Source organism: Anas acuta, chromosome 1 (assembly GCF_963932015.1).
Source record: "Anas acuta chromosome 1, bAnaAcu1.1, whole genome shotgun sequence".
NCBI classification, from domain to species: Eukaryota; Metazoa; Chordata; class Aves; order Anseriformes; family Anatidae; genus Anas; species Anas acuta.
Window position 1 is genome coordinate 159840296 of NC_088979.1, and position 18936 is coordinate 159859231.

Consider the following 18936-nt stretch of genomic DNA (forward strand, 5'->3'; position numbering starts at 1 on the left):
GTCAGGACAGAGAGACAGCTGTCAAGGAGGACCAGCTGAACTTCCTATAGACCTGAGGACACTTTTCATTTACTGTTGCTGAGAAAGTGACTAAGTGAAAACTAGGACCCGCCTGTAAAGGCACAGCGGGTAAGGAAGAGCTGTTTTTTGTTTTTTTGTTTTTTTTTTTGTTTTTTTTTTTTTTTTTGGTTTTGTTTTGTTTTGTTTTGTTTTCTATTCTGCCTACCTTGTCACTTACTAAAAAAGTTAACTATTCAGGCTGTGTTTTAATAATGTTTGACTTTTCTTTCTGCTAAACAAAATCCTTCCACCTTTTTGTGGAACTTACTATCAAAAGACAGTATAGTTATATTCACTTCACAGCACTGCCTAATTCAGGATCCCACACTAATGGTAAGTCCAGACTACCATGAACTCAGTTCAGCATTTCCTACCACCATTATGACAGACATCTTTTCTGTGACTTTTTGCAGTTTGAATCTGTCTTCAGAATAAAAAGAAAAATAGATACACACTTTTTATTTTTTATTTTTATTTTTATTTTTTTTTAGTAGTTGGATTCATATCTGTGAGAAACAAAGTTGTGTTTTTGCCATAGAAGGTGTTTTTGCAGTGGAAAATTCCACTAACCTTGCATCTTCAAAAGTGATTGGACAGTATAGCAGTGAGGAGTATGCTAAGCAGATAAGGGGATGGTCACACTGTCCCAAAATAAGGAGGACAGCTAAGAAAAACAGGATGAGCAGTACAAAATCAGTAAGAAAAAAATCACAGGCCCTCTAGTCCTTCTAGGCCCTCCTTCCTTCTAGGAAAAAAAAAAAAAAAGGAAAAGGAGAAATTGACAGTTGGTCAAATTAAATTGTACCTATATGGTACAGAAGTGCATCGAGTAGGTTGTAAACCTGTAGTACTCAGCCAGTGAGGAAACAGGAGAAATGAGGTGCTGGGTAATAGCAAATTATGATAAACTTAGTTAAGTTAGTTACTTAAGTTTATTATCAAAGTTAATTATGATAAACTCCTACTGTGTGTTCCTGCTTGCAGGATGCCCGCCATTGCAATCGCGAATAAAATAGCTTCACAGAAAATCCTGTCTGAAGAAAATTATTGAGATTTTTCTCACACATCCAGAAGACTAAAAAGACCTTCTAGTTCTTCATCAGACACCATGGGTCTGGGTCAAGGGAAGACATCTCATTCAGTATTACTGTGGATGCTTTATGCAACAGTTCAGGGCATTTCTATTTGGTATGATGTAATCTTAAAAAGACCTGAATCTGGAATTTGTGAACTAAGTGGAACGCATGGCCTTTGATCTCATGAGTTTCTATGATTATCACTTCTGAGAACAGTCCTGTGGGTATTTGTTAGTAATTCTGTGCTCAGTGCTAGAGATTTACAGGCACACTTTCAAAAACTGGCTATTTTAGCATAGACTTACACCTCCAAAGTTAAACATTCATCCTTTGCTGGAACCTCAGTAGTTTTGCCTGGTTTACTTTTGACGATGTGCTATCAACTGCACCTTTAGTTCTTTCCATCCCTCTCAGAGGCTATACTAGCAATGATTTCTTTGGCCCAAGAGTATTATGACTTGGTGCCACGATATGATTTAAAAGTAATCTGATCATTGCCTCTACTTCGCGTTGGTTTGGTTTGCTGAATAATCTGGGTACACATTATACAGCTTTGTTTTTGTAGGAAAGCAAATCAGAAGATCAACACTAGACATGCACCAAATACATTTCAACCTCTATTTTTTTCTCTGCTTTTTACTAATGTTATTATTCTTGATGGTTGAAAAACCCACTAAGCTCTTCAGCTTCACAGGAAATTCCATGGCGTTGCTAACTAGAGGCCCAAGGAAATGATGTTCTTCATCAACAACCTGTAAGAAAGTTGAAAACTTCCTGATGGCAATCTAAGCTGGTGTCAGTATCAGAAGGCTGCTGACTTCAAGGCTGTTTTGAGGAGTACAGATGTATCTAACTATGCTCTGTATAGTGACCAGTGGGCCAGCTGCAGAAGAAAGAGAATAGGAAAAGAATAGCACTCCCTCTCAAATAGAATTTTAGCTTGCCTCAGTGTAGACAGCAGGCAATATGGAGTCAACCACAATTAAGAAAGTGTAAAAAAGCACGAATAGGAATAAGGCTTGCTGTATGGGGAATGGTTGCATGACCAGTGACATGCTACTGTAATCTACACAAAACAGATAAATGACAGTGTATCCCATATAGAGTGGCTCACTGACAGAAAGAAGGAAAATGTAAAACATTTGTGGGACTGCTTTAATCAGACAAATTTGAAGCACACGCATGAAGAGACCATGAGGTAAACACACTGAGCTATAGCATAGATGTTTCTAAGTGCTTTGTTTTACTGGTCCATTCCTTTGTGTTTCAAAGTTGCAACACTCATGTATTATGTGGTTATAACTCTTCTTCTCTGTCCTTATAGTTAAGGTCTTATAAACAGTGTAATGAGCAGGCGAGTGACCTCCTTCCAAGCCTGGCAAGTAATTCTGAAAGGCATTAGAAGGAGGAATAAGCAGGGTACAAAGCACTTCCCTTGAATGCTGCTTTTCATCTTCAATTCCAGCAGGCCAGAAACAAGAAGTCACCACCAGAAAGGGTCATAAATATTAAGAGCTTGACTTTGCAGCATCTTCTAGTTTGGTCACTATCTTTAGGAATGGAAGTTGCAGTGATCTACCTGTTAGCTGTGCTGAATGGGAGATAATTAAATACCATGACTCAAAATAGCTTGCTAAGCTCTGTAACGTCTAAACCAAGATATAACCAGATATATAGCAATAGCAAACATATGATGAGGTCCCTGTCTGCTATATACACAGCATAGTTAATGTGCACAGGCACAGTAGTTCTGTTTTCCTAAATGCCAGATTTACTGTGCTTGCAAAAATGGGTGTTACTTATGAGTAATAGATCTAGCACTTTTTGGAAGCACAGCTTTACTGCTCATGTAACACTACTTGCAGAGAGCATGTGCTCAATACCCCACTCATGTCCTACTTCTTGTCTGCACCCAGGAAGCAGGCTTACTGCCGGCATGCCACTGCTACAAGATTCCCAGACATGCTCTGTGCCTGAGACCTCTCCATGCAGGAAGAAACAAGCTGCATACTGTAAGAATAGCTCTGAAGCCAGAAGAAAGATGCTTTCAACTATAATCTTTCTTCCATTTGTCAAATGAGAGAGTGTGTTCCCATTATGGGCTAGGAGAAGGAGCTATACACTGAGCAACCCACATGAAAACAATCCCTTTTCTTATCTAGGTCCTCAGATAAGCTAGGATAATTATTTTCAAAAACACTGCAGCCTCTTAGGAACCCATTGAGAAGTCAATTGCACACAGGCTTTGGATGCCAAAATAACTTGAAAATGATACACTGTGGCTGCTATTATTTTCTTAGTCAATTAAGCGTATCTTGCAAACAAGTTCTCCCTCAGTATAAAATATATATATTTTTCTGAAGTCCTTGTACTATACTTTTAGGCATTGTCCCTAGAACTCTATACAGCTGAATGTCCTTTTAATAAAACATATAAAATCCCTCTCAAATATTATTGATTTCATTCTGTTCAAACAAAAAATGCTAAATGTAGTATCAAACTCTGCTAAGAGATTTACTCTAAAACTGGTGTCATGTATAAAGTATTTCTATTTTAAGAATTAACTTTACAAATTATATTTCTACTGGAGTGTCTTAACCTTATCTAATAATAATAAGCTATAAAGTGCTCTAGTTAATATTAATGTGAAACTTGAATAACTTAAATTACATTAATGTAAGGTGGGATTGGGCTGTATCTCTAATCCAACAAAAATAAAGGGTATAATGAAAAGCAGAGATCTCATTGAAATATTTCTATTCTCCCTACAAACATACTAGCTTACTCTCATGAAATGCTCTCCTCAAATACAAAATAATTAAGGAAAGATTATATTTTGAAAAAAAAAAAAAAGGGTCAAACATGCCTTTTTATACTGGTTAAACACAACATAATAAAATGCAACAATTAATTCATCAGGTATTTGCTTTTTTCCTATTTAAAACTACTTCAAGCTCTGGCAAGTGGTTCCTAAACACATTTCTGGTGTTTGAAATACAGAAATCTCATCACTCTTTAGGAAACCAGCATTTAGGAGTGATCAAAGTCAGTTAGTCTTGCCAAAATCTAAATGCCTGTTGCATTTTCAGGCTGCAGAGATGTAGGCTGATGAGAATAACAAAAGAAGCTTTAAAAAGGAATATTTTAAAACATTGACAATAGATTAGTTTCTTGATTTTTTAGCCTCTAAGTTTATTCTATACTGCCTTAGTATATGACCCTAAGGAAGTGTCATTCTGTAGATATATTTTAAAGCATTTAACTTCTACCTCAACTTCTGAGCTAAGAAGTATGACAAGACAGGAAGGATTAATAGTAAAACTAACAACAGCAGCAGCAGCAGCCATATTGCTAACTACTAAAATGCAAAGAGTCATCAAGTTTTAAATTAAACAATGAGTAGAAAAGAGGTACCTTTTCAAACAAACCAACTAAAAGAATATTTAATTAGATTCAAATTAGTAAGAATCCAATTATGATTTGAAATCTTAAAGTATTTAGAAGGTACAGACTATTTTGAATGGATGATGACAGAGCTGAACTTATCAACAAATGGATATGCAGAAACCTTTTAATGTTTTCCTGCAGGATGTGAAAGTTTTTTAGATTTTCAGCAAACTGCTGTAAATACTTCAAGGGTGAGTTACATGAGATAAAATTTACCAGAATCCCAATTTGTGGGCCCCATAACTACTCCAACAGCTGTTCAAATGAATTGGGTTTTGAATATGAAATTAAGTATTTTTTCTATGTAAGCTCTCTTGTGTTGGTGAATCATTTGAGTGAAGAAATGTGATGCACAGTTTTTGGCTGCCTTTACTTTAATATGATATTTTTGCATCAAAGACACATTAGAAACTTGGTCTTTGAGGACTGTTTTCTCAACAAGGAAGCTGCTAAAGACTACCTCACTGAAGCCCATGCTTTAAGCCTTTCTTTGTTACTTAATTATCTTTGATTCAGAAGATGTTAATTGTTGCATAAACAGCTTGTTCTCAACTGGTTTTAAGAGTGCTTCTAGATCTTGATTCTATAATAATTTCTCATATTAAGCATATTTTATGAAAATACCTTAGTTGGAGTCATATGACAAAATCTGGCTCTCAGCATTAGTATATTCTCCAAAAGCAGACATTATTAACAATGTTTTCATAAACACCAGTTACCAAATCTAGATAGCACTAAAATTATGATATATTAAAAATCTATTCATTAATTTTGAATAATTTAAGAAGGAATACAAAAATTCTGGCTTCCCTAAGAAATGTCAAAACCAAAAATATTTCATCAGCTAAGAGCAGGCATTCAAATCACATAAAATGTTTTGAATGATAGCGTTGTTCAAAAATGGATAAATTTATAGTTAAACCATAAATATCTGTTGTAATTCTTCAAGTACTACTTTTTATATACCCTAATACTGTACCATTTATCTCATTTGTCTAAAAACGCTATGTGGAACATTGCTGTCTTTAATCATCTTCAGTGTATCAGTGCACAAACTCATTCTGTAGTATATACAGATTGTCTAGCACATCCAGAAACAGATACAGTTCATAATTTTACATTTTTTCCATACAAAATAAATCCTTGTTCTCTTTTACCAGTCATCATAAGAACTTATCTAATAAACTATGCATCAAAAAAAGCCTCTGCATCAAAAAAGCCTCTTCTGGCAAAGTCATCCGCATGCTCCAGACTGAAATGTCCTTTAACAACTATTTTAGCTCTGAAGTGTTATCAAACTGCAAACAGACTAATCTCTATTTACCTTGATTATTCCACACATGCTGCTACCAAGCTCTAGAGCACTCCATGCACTTAAGACATTATTCCTGCCCCAGTATCTTGCACCGAGTGAGTATTTGTATCACTTGCGGCAGCCTGGGCTTTAGTAGTGTCTATTGCTGCTCATTCATTCTCCTCACACAGCTTCCCCAAATCAGTATGTCCCTCATTTACCTATTCAGGTTTCTGTATGTAGAAACATTAGCAGAAGCCTGCACCGATATATTCTGGTGTGTAAAATATAAGAACCACACCTTTATACCGCTGATTTTAGAATCCATAGTTTAAATCAGTTAGCACTAAAAATGACTGGAAAAATGACTGCAAGTTACTATGTCCACAGCTGAGAAGAAAAATACAAGGAGCAAATCAATGTGGAGCCTGCAGGAAATCTCCAAATCATACATGAAAGACAGGTATTAGGAAAAGCATTTTTCATTCAAATTTTTGAAGAATGTTTATATTATTCCTGTTTCAAAAGGCAAAGTATTTTTAGGTCATCTGCTATATAAAGACAAACACCTGGTATTCATTGACAGCCTTATTTATACATATGTAATGACAGTCTATAAACAGATTGAAAAGACGAAAATCATTACAATAAATTCCAAACAGCTATCATTTAAATCATTACAATAAATTCCAAACAACTATCATTTCAAATTACAGATGTTACTCTGTTCTGCTTCATTTGTCAACTACATCAACACAAGGTAGATCCAGTGTGACATTACTTTATGCCAGTTTTGCACATGCAACAAATGGCTACAAAAACAGTAGGGAATTATGTTTATCTCCATTCAAAAAAAGTGTTTAAAATAATGTGAAAGCTGTAGGTGTTAATTCCCTTGCTTGGATAATAACAGAAACTATACCTTTGGGAGAAGCTGGATTGCTTGGAGTATTCTCTGTCTGTGTCCAGAGTTAAGTATTCCTATTTCCAGCAGATCCTGGTCTTCCATTACGTTGCTTCCCTAAAGAAGTGAGGGGAAAAAAAGGTAGAATTAAGATGAAAAAATAGAAGATTCCTTCAATAGCTTAAAACAAGCCCTTTTGTCGTGTTTAAAAGAGAACACTTTGCATAACTTATGATAATTGAAAAGATTAATAAATTACTGGTGACTGCACTCACTGTCATATTGACAAAATGTGGAGGAAGGTACTTGAACTTATGGACAATTGCTATACTGCTGGCAACCTGTCAGTGGAGAAACTGTAGGGTCTGCTCAAGCAAAATACTAGCTGTGAACAGCCTTTTAATTGGCTGGACTTTGGCTGAACCAAGGACATGACTATAGATAAGTGCATTCAAAGTCTTTATTTTTTTTCATCCAACTCCCATCTCACCCAGTAATGTCTTACGTTCACTTTAATCTAGTCTGGAAAATACTTAACACATAGGAAGAACAGTAGAGTGGATGAGGATAGAATTCTTTAGTCACTTGCTAGTAAAATGCTGAAGAAACCAAAGAGGGAGAGTGGTATCAACAAACCCCATATGGCTCCCATCCCCTTGAATTTAACTGTACCAGTGCAGTCCTAACTTTACCTATTACTGCTCTTATCTCCCTGCTTGTGGGCAGGTCAAAGAATTCCTAACATGCAAACAGCAGAAAAAAAACATCTGTTCAAACAATACACAAAATAAGAGTCCATAAAAATCGAGAAAAAAATCCTCAAGAATTCAAGCTTCTATTCTTAAGATCTGTTAGCAGTAGAAGATGACCTAGATCTACACATGTAATAGGGAAATATGACTCCTAAAAGATGATCCTGGAATTCACCCAAACAGTGAGCAGTACAGGCTGAAGATCAAGGAGTCTGATTCCACCTAGGTGGAAAGTTTAGCATTTGAAGGATAAGGTACTTGGTTATTTGGCGGTGACTGCTGGGAATCACCTGAGACACTAAATAGCTCAAAAAAGTGAATTGCAGCCAGGGACCAAATCAGGATGGTTCAAAGTAGGCTGGAAAACCTACATTCTGTTTTTAGACTACCTCATTTCAGACCACACACACACAAATTAAAAAAAAAGTCCATTTTCTATTACATTTGTGATCAAAACCCATAAAAATAGCCCAGTTGACCTCTCCAAACTTGTACCTCTGGTGGAGTCTCATGAAGCTAACTTGGTATAAGTGAGAATTTTTATTTGCACTCATTTAAAATCACCATGAAATAGGCTTTATGTGAGCAAAGCCATGAAAAACTTAATCTCCACCTTTCCATTTAGCTTGCTGCTTCTGACTCAGTAGAGCTCTTAAGCAGCAGCAAAATCAAAAGCTGAGAGGCGCATAACAGGACATACTTAAATACTTCGCTGAATCAGGGCTTAATAATGGACATGAATTATTTCTGAATATCAAATCTCCTGTCCCAGAGCAACATGGCTTTCTTTCAAAAAGCACAGTGGAATAAGCAATACTTCACCCTGTTCAGCTGTTAAATCTTCACTCTTTTCAGATGGACTGATTAGTTTACAGATGTACTCTTGAGAACTCTCAAGTGCTACTCTGCAGAATATCCTGCAAAATCTAGGGGAGGTCTTTTTAAGGCAATCATGGAAACATTACAAAGCTATTACATTTAAAATTATATTTCACAGTACGGGGTATGATTTAACACTACAAGTCTGCAAATCATATCCTGAAAGAATTTGTGTGCAGCATCAGAACTGGCGCAGGCAGAGCCCTGTTCTGAAGTGAGAAGCTGTGCAATCATGTCGTTATAAGTACATCATGTGGTATAAGAGTGCATGCTGCACAGGCTGTGCAAACAGCGACAGTGATGAGGTGGGGTTAATATCCCATTTATCTGCCTTGTAAACACATACAAAATGTCATTTCTCCTTTCTTCCTCTTTATGTTAATTAACCTATAGGGGGCTGTAAATTTAGGGGAAGAAATGGGGGAAAAAATGCATTTTGGGTTATTGCTGCTAACATAAAAGGCTTTAGGCAAACTGAGCCAACACATGATCCATTCCAAAAAAAAAAAAAAAAAAGACGACTACATATTTTCATTCATATTAATAAATGCAGCTATTTGTTTCAGCTACGGCTTTCAGTTCGTTGACTGTTTTTCAGATTTCACCCCTCATCATTGCAAGATGTTTATACACAATCAGGGTGTACTCGTCACTAAGCTACTATACACTGGTTATTGGTGTCAGCAACCTTGGCAGTTTAAAGTATTCTAAGTTTACAACCCAGTTCAACAAATACTTAGGCACAAGATGCTGACTGTTTGTGCCAAGTTGATGCATGGCAGAGACAGCACTATTTTATTAATTCTTTACTACTGTTGTTTGTTTGTTTGTTTTTCTTTATGTATTAGCTCAGAGATATATATATATATTTTGCAGCTGGTGCTTTTTTTTTTTTTTTTTTATTTTAAAGTATGTCAAGGTTACAAAATCAAATATTTAAAACTCAGGAAAGCCTGGAATTAATGTTGCCTCCTTGCCCCACTCTGAGAAGGTAAGAACCCAGTCCGTTAATGTCTGCAGGCTTCAGAGCCTTTCCTGTGCCTTTTCATCAGTGCCAATGGTAGCAGCCACTCATCTCTCCTGTAAAACAGACCTCCTTGTCTCCTGCCAAGGTGCTATGCCAGCTCTTCATCTCTCCACATGAGCAAACTGGGGAACTTTAGATAATAATTCTCTATTGCTTTAAATAATAATTCTCTACAGAGGAGTAAGCTGATAGTAGAAAGCTGCTGTCTCCTCTGCAGACATGTCTTCGAAGAGAAAGAAACAGTGCCCTGTATTTCTATTTCTATGGTGTCTGCTCCCATTCTCCCCTTAATCGTGGTCCCTGATACTCTTTTTACCTGATTCCTCTTCTTGCTGTCCTCCAGCCTCCTTCAATTGCCTACATCGAGAGTGAGGAAAGCTTTCCCTTTTTTTTTTTTTTTTTTTTTTTTTGCTGCAGCAGATCAGAGACAAGAGAAGAATTTGTCTCCCTTCTCTTAGCTGCTGTACACAAATTTATTATACGCTGGGCCAAACTTAACCTCAATTAACTTTATGGAGATGACATGGTAAATGTAATTAAAATGAATATGAATACAATAATGTCCTTTCACATTATTTCACCCTCAAAAATAGCTGAGCTATATTAGCTGAAACATTCACCAAAAAGAGATTGTTCTAGTAGACACCTACAGAATTTCAGTCCAAAGATTTAATTGTGATATGCTTATATAAAAGAGAAAACAGGTTCTTCTAACAGAAAATATGGGACAGCAATCTCTACTGGGGTTATTATGTTCTTATTATGTAATAAAAACATAAGAGGCTTTGTGATACTACAGCTTTCCCAAGTCTATTGGAAAACTTAGCTGGAAGGAAACCTCACTTCTCAGAATTAAAGCAGAAAGAATATATAAGAATTGCTTAATAACAATGGGCAGATTCAGATCTCATGCATGTCAGTTTACACTGTTGAAATTTCTGTGTTGCAAATGCGTAAGAGATAGTGTTATGTATAAATTAGAAATATTCTGATTCTGAAGTTCAATTAGGAAGGAATACAGCTTATCCTTCCTGGGCTTTGTGGCTCTGCACTTCTCTCAGAAATATCATCTTTTTCCCTATAAATACATAAAGGAAGCTGATCTCCTGAGTAAAAAGGCAATAGTTTCTCAGAACAGTTGGGCTCAAGAATGAAGGGAAAATGACTCTGCATGTGGGAGACTGGAGGCATATGAAAAACAATATAATTGAGAAAACTCAGAAACTCTGCCAAAATCTGAGATAGTTCCTATAAATAAGTTAAGAACAAAATACATGATGGTATAGTATAAGATAAAGATTTCACTGGCATTTATTTGGGGTGTTCCACACAAAACCACCTCCAGCACCCTCCACCTAAAGTTCATACAGTTTTTCCAAAAAATGCTGAGTTAGACTTTTATACTAGATTCCAAATGCATCTAAGAATGTACATATGTATACAGAATGTACATATGTATACAGTGCACATTCTACATCCTGTAGGAACAAAAACTCTTTAAGATTTGTCTCTTAAGATATTAAAATAAGTTGATTAGAAGAACATATTACAAAGGCAGGCATAAGTGCATGTTTCTCATTGCTACCATTTTGTACCTATGTCTTTAATCTTCCTTCATATATTTTCTGTACTGGAAACCTACAGAAAATCCAATGTCTGGTTCTGGCATCTAAATAAAGCAAAAATGGTAAAGAAACTTTAAAACAGATGCCAGATACATCACTAGACTTATCTGAAAACTCAGCCATTGAAGCTGGAAGTGAAGGGATATTGGGAATTTGCACTTTGGTATTATTCTTGCACTTCACCTTGACAATCTGATAAAGGTTAGAAAGAAGTTCCTTAGATATTAATTGCACTCAAAGTTCTGGAAAAACAACCAAACCAAACCAAAACCAAACAAGAAAAACACCACACAACTCAATGAGGAGATAAATACCTATAGAATAATAAAATGGTTTGGGTTGGAAGAGACTTTAAAGACCATTTAATTCCAGCCCTCCATGCCACGGGCAAGGACAACTTCTACTAGACCAGGTTGCTCAAAGCCCCATACAACTTTATTCTCTTCAATGAATAGATGATGTCTATGTAAACATGTCCTGTAAGAGCTTCCCACCTTCCATTCCATCCCCCAACGTAGTTTTAACAAAACAGTTTTCTTTCATGCTTTCCAGTTAACTCTTCTGTGTGTGTCCCCTGCACGGTAATCCCTCACAGCCTTTGGAGGCTGAAATAACATCCTGTCTTAAACACAAGGATACTACTTGTGTGTGATTGTACCAGCAATCCTTATATGTGAGGCTACCAAGCTGTGCCTCTGAGCCTCATGTCCAGTAGTGTATGCTGCTGGAATTCTAAAATCGTCTATGCATCCGTTTGTGTAAACTGAGTAAAAACTAGCTGGAAGAAAGAGAGAAAGAACAAATTAATTGTGCATTTGAGGCTATTTTTTTTTCCTATATGAAAGAAAATATGCTTATGTAAGAAATGGAAGATTTGGAAGAGTTCTCTTTATAGACTGGCAGCACCAATTAGACCAGCTTTTCTATACTCACCTATGTCAGCTAGAAGAGGAAAAGCAGCAAATCTGGTACCTAAAGCTGTGTAAGAACTACTAATGAGATGGAATTGACTTGCTGTGCAGCCATTAGTGAGACCAAATTCAACTGCAGGTGCCAAGTGTCACTGGAGTTGATTTGCCCAACAACAGGATTGGTGTGGGTGAGGGAAGGATGACTCGTGTGCCGAGTGTAATGTTGACAGGGTAGCACTAATAGATGCCTCTCTGTTTTTCCTTGGGCAGAGATATACATTCTCCCTTTTCCTCTTGCAGCTACCCATGTAACAGCTGCACCTTCAACATATTATCAGTAGAGACTCTGAAAAGCCAGTATCAGTCAGATGTAATACATAGCAATGGGTAAGATCATGGTGTCTGTGTGTCACAGACAAGGTTCAGTGTGCGAAGGACCTTGTCACTATTTCTTCCAATTTGTATTGCAGCAAATCACTGGCTTCCTGAGAGTTGTCACTGCAGGAGCTCAACTGGGGATATTTGAGTTTGAACAGATCTTGCACTTGGGTTTGCAGGGTTGCTGGAAATATGACTTGTCAGAGAGAGGAAAAAGGATACAAGGCTTATCTGGGGTGAGAGTACTCGTGTTCCTGCCACGCAGGGAAAAGAGGTAGGAGCAGGACTGGGGCAGATGGGATTGTTCTTACATTATACATGCGTGGAGATAGAAAACTGACACCAATAGCACCAAAGAGCTCCTTTCTTTCTCTTCCCTTCCACACCAACAGGAAAGGAAGAGGCAAACGGAGTACCCATCTGACACCAATGAGAAAGAGTCCAATTGTAAAGCATAGCTTTGACAGTCTTCATTCCAAGTCACTTTGCTTCTCACCCACCTAATGCTAATATTCTTTCAAACTGCACCCCCCAAAGGAGGTGACATTTAAACTGTCCTCTGGCTGGGAACGAATTAGGGACATCTCACAAGATTGTTGGGCAAGATGATAAGGACACATTAAATAATCAGAATTTTTCATTGTCTCCATCATATGCCACAAGGTTTATACATTTTCATCACAACATAGCTTTTCCACAAGGTAGAAGAGGTTATTCCTTGGAGGCTTGCAAGAAATGACCAGAGAAATGCAGTTTTCAATAACGCAAACTGCTTTTTATTAGTGCAAAAATTTCAGGCAATGTGTCACACATTTCTTTTCCAAATGAGAACTGGCAAACGATCAGAATTTAGCAAGCTTCAGTATGAGTGAAAGGTTGCCTCTCACCAGTACTGCCACTGTTAACATGAAAACAAGATCTGTAAGAATGATTATTGAGTGAAATGTTTAACTTGTACTTTAAGGTCAGAAAGATTTATCAGATTCCTGGAGATACTGCAGAAATTGTTATTTCACCTGCAAGCCTGACAAGACCATGTTAGAAAAATCTCTTGCAGAAGCCTGAAATTCTGCCTTGGGGAAAAAAAAAAAAAATTGTTTGTAAAATACGTTAGGAAGAATGGACTGAGCACATTGCAAATCATTTGATAACATTCTTCTAACATTATATTGCCCTTAAACTACTGATACTGAAACTAATTCTCAATCCTCACCCTCCTCTATTATCAGGCTTTATATTTATGACTTCCTTAGCAATTAAAAACCCACAAAAATAAAGAGGAGAATTGAAGATGGTTTTCCATGTTAATAATATTTCTTCAGAAAGTAATAATAAACTACTATTGAAATGTTAATTAAAAAAAGGTCATTTTAGTCACAAACAAGAGCAATGGACAGCAATTCAAAGCAATTAAGGCACAACTCCACCCAGGGAATTTGACCCCTAATCTGCAAACTATGCGGGAAGATATAAGATGATGTAAGTGGGATTCATTCCAGAAGAAGTGGAGACCCAGCAGACCCTGAGTCCCACTCTACCTATGTTTTAAAGATCTCTCTGGTTCATATTCAGCTCTCCCTAAAATGAAGCTGAAGTAACCAGTACCATTGAAAGACCTCCAAATATTGATATTCAAAGGAACATATAGTCACAGCCCCTTCACACAACAGTAATAGTTAATTAAAGTATAGTGATAATTAAACAATACTGATAGCTGGGACAAGGATTCTTGCAGGAAGAATTTCTGCTATTTTTATCCCCTCTTCCTTGTAGCACTGATTCATTACAACCAACAGAATTGTCACATGCAAATTAGCTGCACAGATAAGGTGGCAATTGAAAAAATTACTTCTGATGTTGCACTTGGCCCACTTAATTATGAACGCTGTTGACCCAACTCTGTCTGCCTATTTAGTCATAACAATTCAATAAAATAATTATTAATACTTACCTAAATTACATCTTAATGTCTTGAATGTATATTGCAAAGATAATTTCACTTCATTTGAGTAATGAAAATTCTGAGGAGTCTATATTGTACCATTATTCAGATTACTTGAGATAAATGCTAGTTATCCTAGATGCTAAATTTCTCAAAGGACCCAATTTAAAATCAATATTACTGTGAACTAATTAACAGACTTCTAAATTCTTGGGAAAATACTTCTTTCTCCAGTGAATATATAAGTTTGGGGGGTGCAAGAAGGGGCAAACGGTATTTTCAGAAATGCTGAATACCTGCTCTACATGTAACATGGAATTCTATTCAACCTTGACACTAATGCTGGTGTTTTTGTAATCAATGTAGAAACTCTGCTTACCCCCCAGAAAGTCTCACTGAGTAAATGTGTGTATTTCAAACCACATTTCTGTCTGTCAGGTATTTTTTTGCTCACATTTTTATCAACCCTAGCCATGTTGAGCCACACAAATCAGCCCGAAGAGTACAAAACACAAAGACTTAGACTTTAAAATTCAGAGCAGAATCCATATCTTAAAAATAGCTTATTCACAGAGAAGGTCTGTGAAATAGCAGCAAGAAAAACATATGCTCAGAAAAATACTTAAGCCTTCAAACGATTATGCCCTAACGTTACAGTTGTGGTCTTGCAAGCCTTTGCTCAGCTCCTGCCTGCAGCTGAACTCCACTCACATATTTTTTCATTTTTACCTCTGGGCTCCCTGGTTTTCTGTTCTGAGTAGATGGAGTAGCTTGGAAACTACATCCAACTTTGCGTTTGCGTGAGTCTAGAAATGAGGCCCTGCTTCTCATAGGTACCATGGGAGCTTGATCTGACGGGAAGTCTTAGAGAATGCCTAGGGTAGAGCCACAAGAGCACGGCATGAACTGTAAGCTGTTCTTTCCTAAAATGTGACTGAAGGAGAAAGAGTTGCTTTATCTTTCTTTTTCTTTAGCACAGTGCTGTTATGAGCAGATTCACACAGAAGGGAGATCAGATTCATGTGTCTTTCTCAAACTCGAATTTTGGATTTCCTAAAAAGAGAACAAGCTATGCAATAACTGACAGGGAAGGGCATTCTGGGATTGAGGAGGAATTGTTCTACAGTCCTGCTGAAACTAAATTACCATGAAATTCAGCCAGTAAAGCAGAAGGAACATTATCCTTTAGACCAGTGAGAGCTAGGTGAGGTAAATCAATTTTCCAGTGCTGTTGCTAGAAATGTTTTTAGTTTACACCCAATAACAGCTAGATATAAAAAGCAGAGAGAAAGCTACAAATTCAGGACTATCTCTTGCAACTGAGTATTGTAACTTCTGAGCCACAGAGTCATTTGAGCCTCTAGATAGTACTGTAATTTGAAAGAAATTGGTGAATCAGCTGTCCTCATCCAGAGGGACGTTGATGTCGAGATCTAGGGAGCAAGATGGAAAATTCAGCCTCCAGATGGTTTCTAAACTAGAGCTTCAAAGGGAGGCAAAACTTTCCAATATAACTCTTGCCTTGGATTATCTTACTGACTTCCTCTGCTTAGCACTGCAAATCTCTTTATTAAGCACCTTGCTCTTCCTATTAAGTTATGCGGGGTCTTGTGTGCCAAACTCAGTTGCAAGGATCCTGATCCCAGACGCAGGAACTGTAAAGTCATATGTGGCCACATCCACCATAGCTGCCGCTAGCTGCATTTGTAATGTGATCTTGAGGAAGCCTCACCTGGCTGTTTGGGGCCCACTCTCTGCACTGCAAAATGAAGCCACAGTCTAATTTTCACGTGACCAAACCCTTTTTCAGACATAGATCTTAGTAACTGGAGCCTGTTAGGTCAACTGAACTTGCTGTTTTAATATTTTATTACAAAATAGAATGAATTATGAAGCAGCTTCAAAGAACTACTGGAAAATTAATTGTGTTTTCTATGCATTGCTGATTGCTATGTTTAAATGAGTTTCATGTTCTGCCGTGCGTCTTTTGATCTGTTGTGGTGCAGCAAGAGTAAAAGGTAAGAAAGCTTATAAGCAAAGAAGGCTGCTATAAAACAAACTGGAATATACTAACTGTCTCTAACTGAAAATTAAAAGGGTGCAGGGAAAATACAGTCAGGCTTGCTGGCTAAATGCAACCATTATGCTGAGAAGCATTTTGATATATTCCTACAGATTGCTTGTTAAGGCAGACACAACACAGAGCATGATTGAACAAGTTATTGTTTCCCATTGCACATAGAAGAGATTTCTGTTACATGTGGCTTTTCTTATACAAACCATTGTGATTTATTGCCACAGTATATGCAGAGATATTACTCTTCAGGTCCCTGAGGCCTAAGAGGTAAATGGAGATGGTCTCCATTTTCTTCATACTTTTTCTAAAAATATGAGAACATTTGATTAAGGGTTGACAATTTTCTTTTCTTCCTTTCCTTGTTCTTGTAATTCATTTCACATGGGAAGTGGGCTGTGTTTTTCTTATTCCTTCCAATTCAGCAGCTGGGTGGCTTGCTTCGCGGGCCCACTCTTGTCACCATGGCAACCAGCAGATTGCTGTAATGCGATCCCATGTGCTTGATGTCACTACATGGGGCTATTGTTCCCGGAGAACAATTTGGGAAATGCATTTCCATATTCTCGTAAAGAAAGATTAATTAGTGTTCCACCACATGGCCGTCCCGCGTGTCACGCGTGGACTGCAGCGTCCTGTCAGGAAGTGCTTCACACACAGCGACTCCACGAAGGGTTCATGCCATGAAGCCTGTGCCCAGTGCCAAGCAGGCACTGTTCCTCAGAAACGTGCTGGAGAGCCACAGCTTCAGCTCTTGAAAATCACTAGCATGACCGTGCTAGGTGAGATCAAAGGCCTACCTCATTGGTTTGGCATCTCCCAGTGGCCAAAACTGAATGCCCGGAAAAGCAAAGTATATAAATTGTCTTATATAATGCTTTCATGCTGTTATCAATGGGTTAAGTTAAAGAGAAGTGCACCAGTATTTAGCTACATTAGAGACTGAATGCTGAATATATAGCAGGCAAAACACCTGATTTTACTAAACAGAAATCCAGCATAGCTTTTGAGAGACACATAAGGGTCAGTTGCTCTTTAGTGTTTGGGGGAAGCTGATTTACCGTCCATGTTCCACCTTGCACCAAATCATTTTTGCACCACAAAGCTGGTTTCTTTTTGTGTGTCGTAGAGGTGGCAGAGACTCTAGGACTACCCTGACTGTAAATGAACTTTGGGATGATATATTCCACAACAACCAAAATAAGAGCTATCCCTTCAGAAACAGTGTTAATAGGCCCAAAATTGTAGACTGCATGGAAGAAAGGATATTTCTTCATTCCTAAGGGGGTATTTCACTCTGTCCTGTACTGGTTCCTAAAACACTTGAACATGGTATAATTGGGGAATGAGCCCACAGAATAATGGAAAGCTGTTCTGTTTGCACTAAGTTTCTGTTTCCACTAAGTGGAAAATGACTGGGTAGCCACTGATAAAGAAAGCAGTGCACTCTGGAATGCTTCACGGAACACTGCATTTCTTAATATATATATATATATATATATATATATATATATATATATATATATAAAATATACATATATATATATATAAAATATACATATATATATATATGTTTGTCAATCCATAACAACATATATATATATTAAATTACACAATAAAAATGTGGTATGATCTGGATGTCACCAGTATCTGTCACCTAGAACCTATGACAAACTGTGTAGCTATAGAGTGGATCCCATATACTATATTATCACAGGCATTAAAAGAGTTTGCCAACAATTTTGAAGTATAACGTTATTGAAAATATTGTTATAAAATAAAAATATTAATATAACAAAATAATAATAACATATAATTAAATAATAATAATATATAATAATATAATATAAATATATAAATAATATAATAATAATAATATAAATAATGTTATTGAAAGTAATGTTTATAAATCTGAAATGTAAAATAAACATCCAGATTCAATAAATAAACAAACAAATTTGAAATCAGTTTTCTGTCTGTGTGAGCCAGACCCTAAACTTGGTACTTTCTATTCCCTTTCTTCCTACATATATGCTTTTACATCCTGTGTAATTCATTCTCAATACACATATTGTATTCAGATGTTGTTCAAATACTGTGACCTTTCTTTCTGTTCACATTCTCCTCTTTACATATTTTTCACTCTTTTGCAAATATTCTTGTATTGTGTATCTCAGATACAACACAAAAGCAGTAACTAATGCAACTACTCTAGTTCCATTTTCTACCCATAGCTGTGTAGTTAGGAGCTACAAATACTTAGGAAATTACTCACAAAACATGACATTATTATACCACCTCATTAGTAACTATTTAAAGACAGATATAATCTTTTATTACCAGTGAATGTAAGAAATAAAATTCATGTATTTCAAGAAGTCTGTTCTCGGAGACTGAACTATGTAACTTGTCTCCAGCCAAAGCAACTACTGGCTGCAAAACTTTGAAAAACTTTGCAAAACAAAAGTCACAGGTTGGTTTTACATATTTTATGCACAGTTCTAGCATCTTGATATAGTCTTTTCAACTCTTCAACCTGCCTTGAAAATATCATTTGATTTCAAGAA

The 18936-nt window shown here is 36.8% G+C and overlaps 1 protein-coding gene across 8 annotated transcripts in view; it reads right to left on the minus strand.

Annotated features, from left to right (window-relative positions):
- Positions 1 to 18936, minus strand: part of ANKS1B (ankyrin repeat and sterile alpha motif domain containing 1B) — a 433040-nt gene that overhangs the window by 165825 nt on the left and 248279 nt on the right. For all 8 annotated transcript variants that reach the window (XM_068668850.1, XM_068668849.1, XM_068668847.1 and 5 more), the window contains one exon: positions 6800 to 6898. In XM_068668850.1, the coding sequence (XP_068524951.1) occupies positions 6800 to 6898 (99 nt within the window). The remainder of the gene's footprint in view (positions 1 to 6799; positions 6899 to 18936) is intronic.